At 40.0% G+C, this 6,779-nt stretch overlaps 1 protein-coding gene across 3 annotated transcripts in view; it reads right to left on the reverse strand.

Annotated features, from left to right (window-relative positions):
• Positions 1 to 6,321, reverse strand: part of CCDC175 (coiled-coil domain containing 175) — a 78,351-nt gene extending 72,030 nt beyond the window's left edge. For all 3 annotated transcript variants that reach the window (XR_006705054.1, XM_045451130.1, XM_045451129.1), the window contains exons 1-3: positions 6,132 to 6,321; positions 3,731 to 3,816; positions 1,337 to 1,448 (exon numbers count right to left, since the gene is read on the reverse strand). Coding sequence is in view for 2 of the 3 variants with exons in the window: in XM_045451130.1 (XP_045307086.1) it covers positions 1,337 to 1,448; positions 3,731 to 3,816; positions 6,132 to 6,291 (358 nt within the window). In the remaining variant the exon portion in view is untranslated. The remainder of the gene's footprint in view (positions 1 to 1,336; positions 1,449 to 3,730; positions 3,817 to 6,131) is intronic.
• Between the last annotated feature and the right edge of the window lie 458 nt (positions 6,322 to 6,779).

The following is a 6,779-nucleotide window of genomic DNA, read 5'->3' on the forward strand; positions in this document are numbered from 1 at the left end:
CTCTCAAAATAAAAATTAAAAAAAAAATAGTATGAAAAGGAAAACCATGGAAGAGGTCGAAATATTTTCAAACAATATACTTGATAAAGGATTAACATCCAGACTGTACAAAGAATTCTCACAACTCAATAACAACCAAACGACCTAGTTAAAAGATGAGCAAAGTACCTGAATAGATATTTCTCCAAAGAAGATATCCCAATGACCAATAAGCACATGAAAAAGTGCTCAACATCATTAATCATTAGGGAAATGCAAAACAAAACCACAATGATACAGCATTTCACATCCATTAGGATGACTATATTAAAAAAAAAAAAAAAAAAGAACAGAAAAGAACAAATGTTAACAAGAATGTGAAGAAATTGGGATCCTTGTACATCCGGGGTGGAAATGTAAAATACTGCAGCCACTGTGGAAAACAGTATGGCAGCTTCTCAAAACTTAAAGTACCCCCTTACCATACAATCCAGCAATTCCCTTCTGCATATATGCCCAAAAGCATCGGAAGTAGGGACTCTAATAGATATTTGCACCAAACAAATACATTTGCATCAACTAAACAATTATTTATTTATTTATTTTGAGAGAGACAGAGAGAGCGTGAGCAGGGGAGGGGCAGAGAAAGAGGGAGAATCTTAAGCAGGCTCCGCGCTGTCAGCCCAGAGTCCATCAGGGGCTCAAACTCATGAAACTGTGAGATCATGACCTGGGCCAAAATCAAGAGTTGGAAGTTCAACTGACTAAGCCACACAGGGGCCGCAGCACCCTCATGTTTACAACGGCTTTGTTCACAACAGCTAAAAGGTAGAAACAACCCAAGGGGCCATCAGTGGATGAACAGGTAAACAAAACATGGTATACACCCACAGTGGAATATCGTTCGACCTTAAAATGAAAGAAAATTCTGACACATGCCACAACGTGGATAAAACTCGAAGACATGCCAAGTGAAATTAGTCACTAAAGGAAAGTACTGTATGGTTCCACTTATATGAGGTACCTATATAGTCTCTAAACTTACAGGGACAGAAAGTAGAATGGTGGTTTAGGTGAGTCAAGTTGCCTAATTTAATTCGATAAATACTAATTTGGAACGGGCTAATCCAGATATCTTTAGTCTATTTAGAAACTAAAATATATAAGTTCAAGTTTTATAGATATCATTTCCACTTACAATATGAGGGAAAATGATGATGGATCTGTGTTTGTGTAGTGTATTTTTTCTAGCTACATTTTGACAGAAAATAACGATTCAACTTGTCTTATTACAAGCAGTAGGCTCAATATTCTTCTAAGATAAACTAAGTTTCTACAGTTGATAACCTTAAAGTACCTTCCAATTCTCTGCCAATGCTATTGGGAAGAGTTTCCAGTAGGAAATATAGTCTGCTGAGTTCCATGCTTTCAACTTCCAGGAGATCAATTGTGGCTTTTCTCATTTCTTCCTGAAAATTTAAATTACATATTTAAAAAGTTAAAGCATTAAAATAATAAAATTGATTTCCCAGGCAATGCCCCATTATAAACATTTTCAGAGATCAAACTTTGATTTTCATTCAATACCTTCTGCTTTTATTTTTATTTGGAATAGAAAAATAACTATTCCATAATCAGTTTTTAAGGTGTCATTGTTAACTTATCTTTTAATCTTTGCAGATTTCCTTCTCAGAAATCATGTTTCTTTGTTTCTTGCATGCAGTTTCAATCAACTTAAAAGGAAAGACTCCAACAAAAAGGGTAATGCTGAGAAAAATCTCCTTCATTAAAAAATGGAAAATGCCTCTAGAAATATGCTTAGGTATAAAAAGAACAATTTTTTTCTTTCTTTTTTCTTTTTTTAATACATACCTACAAATCTAAACAAATAGTCTGGTGGAGATTCTTGACCTTTTTTTGGTGGGGCTTATTTTTAAAAAAAGAAAACCGGGGCGCCTGGGTGGTTCAGTCAGTTGAGTGGCCAACTTCAGCTCAGGTCATGATCTCAGGGTCCGTGAGTTCGAGCCCCGCGTCGGGCTCTGTGCTGACAGCTCGGAGCCTGGAGCCTGTTTCAGATTCTGTGTCTCCCTCTCTCTGACCCTCCCCCGTTCATGCTCTGTCTCTCTCTGTCTCAAAAATAAATAAATGTTAAAAAAAAAAATTTTTTTTTAAGAAAAAAAGAAAACCATCCAAAAATGTTAGTGGAAAAAAATAGATAAATCATCTCTTCAGTAAATGGTTGTAATGGATATAGTTATTTTATGACCTGAGAAATCCATTATATTTTATGAGTAATAAAAAGCAGATAACATAATTATATATATAGTATGATTGCTTTTCTGTAAAAAATTAAAATTCAAAACAGGCATCATCTATTCCCTGAAAGTGGGAAAGACATTCATCAAAGAGCTAATTATGATTATATTAATTTAGTTTATTATTTTATGATTATGCTGAGATAATGGTGGTTTTTACATTCTTCCTTTTACTTGTCTATTTAAAAAAAACCAGGGTAGGGGCGCCTGGGTGGCTCAGTCGGTTGAGCGTCGACTTCAGCTCAGGTCACGATCTCGCGATCTCACGGTCCATGAGTTCGAGCTCCGCGTGGGGCTCTGGGCTGATGGCTCAGAGCCTGGAGCCTGCTTCCGATTCTGTGTCTCCCTCTCTCTCTGCTCCTCCCCCGTTCATGCTCTGTCTCTCTCTCTGTCTCAAAAATAAATAAACGTTAAAAAAAAAAAAATTAAAAAAAAAATCCAGGGTAAACTTTCAGAATAGTGAAAATTTGTTACTTTCAAAAACAGAGATTTCACAGCTCAGATATTACATGGAGACATACTAGATACTTTTAAGAAGCAACAATAAATATTTTGAGCCCTTCAAACTTGGGAGAAAAACGTAACCAAAAAGACAAAGCAGAGGAAAAGGTTTCCATGGGACCACAGTGCAGCACCACACAGACGCCTAGTATTTCCATATATGTATTCAATTAAGTGGGATCCTGAAGTATAATGCTGAGTATACATACACAACTATATATAATTACAGAAAAATATAATTATAAAAGAGGTGAACTTTTCTCAGCAACCTGCAGACTCAAACTCATTTACTTTATGCCACATTTCTACATTTTTAGGTATTTGATGTATAGATTTTTATTCAATATTTTAAAATCAAATGAAGAGACCTCGCCATTCTCACTCTGTGGGGAAAGCACTGGAAACATCATCCAGGGCCCAGGAGGGCCCAGTTTGTGACACTTCAAAAGGAAATTCTTTAAATATTTCTTCGATGGGGCCAAGTTAGCATAAAAAAGAGTTGCTTTGTTTTCACTGACTGGCACTGTCTGATCAAATAATCTTTCAGCAGTTATATAAGAAATTGCTTATAAGGAACTAAGTAAATTGGCACCATGCATGGTTTATACACTGGGGTCAAGCATTTGCCCACGTGGCCCACCCCTTCACTGAGCTCCTTTAGCACAGGTACTGCCTCTCCTAAGCAGGCCGGCCTCCATCCATACATAGCACAGGTCCTTAAGTCAGTGTCCTGAATGGAAAACCAGGCAACATTCCACAGCTGATGAACACTGGGGCAAATGCTCAGTAAACTGAGGTAGAAATTTTCTTCACTCAAGGGAAATAGTTTCCCTATTCATCTCTTCAAGTACCTTGAACAGAGGTGGTGCTAAATTAAAGGTTAATGAAGAAGTGGAAGATTGAAAAAAAAATAGCTCTTGGAGATAATACAATACCAATTTCTTAACAGCGATAGCAATGTCCTTAAGAAAGCTCCTAGCTTCTTCGTTGCATTTAAAATAGTCACTTTGCAGTGATTGTTCTAAAAAGGGAAAAAAAATAGAAAATGAAAGATCTCTTACGTGTTAGTCCAAATTCTATTTAACCTTTTAGATCTAGCTCAAATGCCCGCCCAGCTGAAAATTATATCTTCTATCTCTGACTTCTTCTAGTACTTAATATGAATCTCTTTTGAACATGTTTCCTATTTCATAATATTTTAACTTAGGTATATATTTTATGCTTCTTGAAGGCAAACCCTATCTTTGCATCTCTCATGATAGAAAGAGGGAATCTGTATAGAATGGGACCAAAAATTCAACAAATACTTAGGAAAGGAAGAAATGTAACATGCCTATAACGTAGGTGTGAGAATGTTTTCATATACATATATTTGTATACATGTAACTATAATATTATGCAAAAAAACCCACTCATTTAATTAACTGTTTAAAAGTCCCTTATGTCACTTCTTTTTCTGTGCCAATATTTTAATCCTGGGATGAGAGTAAATGTTTGAAAATTGGTAGGTGTGAGGAACACAGAACTTCTAGCCCTTTTCATTCCCTGACATATGAAAAGTGTCTCCTTTCCCTCATACACCGTAAGTAGGAGGCACATGAGAAGAGAGGGTTGTGAAATATTAGCAATGGTAATGGAGACAAGATACATACTGAGTGGAAAGAAGGAAGAGAAACAGGATGAAAGGAAACAGGAGGGAGAACAGAGAAGGCTATACTTACCTTGGCTCTGTCACCATTCATGTGAACACCATTCATGTTTTACATGTATTATGTAAGTTGATTACTATAATCTTAAGATGACTCCCATGTGAGAAATCTGACTTTCTAGTTTATGTCATATGTTCATGGTCACAGAACACAGATAAGAGTCTAGATTCAACCCAAGTTGGTGTGACTCGAGTCCTTGCCCTTAATGGTCTCTACTCTCAGGAGAGTAGACAGCAATTTCTGCCCTGAGTTCCGGGGAGCATGGATTCTCTTAATGAACGAAGTTCTCAAACCAAGTGAAAATCAGTTACTGGGTTTGCAAACAAGTGTGCGTTAGGAAGAGACAGGCACTGCCTGTTATCTCCTTCCCCTTCTTCTAATGGAATGAATGAGCACAAGCTGTTCCCACTTGCAAACAGGCTGGAGAGCTGCGTATTTGATAACCCACACCTGAGGCTTAATGAAGTTTTTTTTTTTTTTTCCTACAAAAAACTTTCTTAAAGTCCAGAAATTATTCGCAGAAAAATATTTGCACATCGAAGTGCTGGGATTAAATGCACATGCAGATCTAGAGATGGAGTATAAAGAGAATTCAAGGCCCTAGCTCTATCATTTGGCAATGACCTTGGGCACCTGTAAGTCATTTAGGTCTCTGGTGGTTAACATTCTTCATGATAATATTCATCCAAGCTTATCTCATAGGAATTGTGAAGTTAAATTAGTTCATCTAAGAAGAAAAAAAGAAACTATCCCAAACTAATAGTAACATTATGATAAAAGTCAAGATGATTACCTTGAACCCATGAGAAGCTGATGTTAAAGAGAGGAGATGCTTTGTTGTTTGGCCTAAATGGTTTATGAGCTAAACAAGAAACGCCCTTTCTTGGACCATATCTTACCTTAAACTTAGGTGCCTTGATTGCAGGTTCAGCTTTCTAACTGAAGAGGCATTTTAACCTGGACCTATCCAAGGTATCATGTTTGCATCCACTAAACATTCATGTCTAATTTTCCTTGTCTAACGCAACAGGAACTTCTTAAACACTCCCTTTCTTGTTTGCCTGTTAAATTCTCCACTTTACCGTGGCAAAATGTTGGAGGAAGTTAACTTGCAAAGAAAAGGCAAGAAGGGAGAAGCTGAAATTAAATGCATAGTCTTTTTTTCTTTTGTTTTTTTAAAAGTAGGCTTTGGCCCAACAGGGAGCCCAAGGTAGGGCTTGAGCTAAGGAATCTGAGATCAAAGGTCCACCCTTAACTCACCAAGCCACCCAGACACCCCTGAAATTAAATGCATCATCTAAATGCGGGTGGACACCCCAGTCTCAGGCAAATGGCAGTGGCCTGAGAGTTAAGGATTTGTCCAGGATTTGTCACCAGTCGCTAGTGTGAGCTGGGCCAAGTCACTTTAGTGGCACTAGAGCAGGAGAGCTTAACCCTGGGTCCCACCAAGCCGCCTCTCTCTCCCCCAAGGAACCTGAGGGGGCTCTGCTTCAGCCAGGGACTCCTGGGGTTCCCGCAGGCAGGTCCCCACTGAGGGAGGCTCCCCCCCCCCCCCCCCCAACCAGTGCCAGCTAGATGCCACTTCCGAGGCCTCCTCCCTTCCTCCCTGCGCCCGCAGGCTTCTTACCCACAACAGAGAGCTGCTCCAGCGCAGCGGTCGCGACCGAGGAGCCCAGGGAGGAGGGGAAGGTGCATAATTCCAGGGAGGGGCCGGTGGAGACGGCTGCTGCCTGCAGCAGCACCTTCCCGCCGAACCCCAGCTCTGGGGACCAGGAGCTCAGGGCCATCTTGCTGCCCCTGCGCGTTGCCTACCAGGCCTGACGCCGCCGGGGCTGCCGGTTGCCACGGGCAACAGAGACGCGAAGGCCCCGGGCGCCCCCTGGGGTAGATACCTCCCAAGTAAAAGAACCTGAAGTTAAAAGAAATTTCAACCACAATAATTAAGCGATCCGGGAGGGCTGGGCCGCTCTTCAGCCGTCCTTTCCTCCTTCAGTTTGCATTTCTTTAGCCTGGGTCCCGGATTTCTCTTGGGCCACTGGAATCATACTAACGATCACTTTTGAACACACTTCTGAACGCACTTCTGTGTCAGGTACTACAGGATGAGCTTTCTGGACAGCAGCTGGCTTAATTTTCACAAAGGCTTTGTGAGGCAGGTTCAAGTACGATCTCCCCTTTTACGGTCGAGGAAACAGGCAGGGGTGACTAAGTGATCTGCCCAGGGTGACAGAACATAATTTTGGATTTAAAGTGGAGTCTATGTAAATCTCTCCAC

The sequence above is a fragment of the Leopardus geoffroyi genome, chromosome B3 (assembly GCF_018350155.1).
Source record: "Leopardus geoffroyi isolate Oge1 chromosome B3, O.geoffroyi_Oge1_pat1.0, whole genome shotgun sequence".
NCBI lineage: Eukaryota > Metazoa > Chordata > Mammalia > Carnivora > Felidae > Leopardus > Leopardus geoffroyi.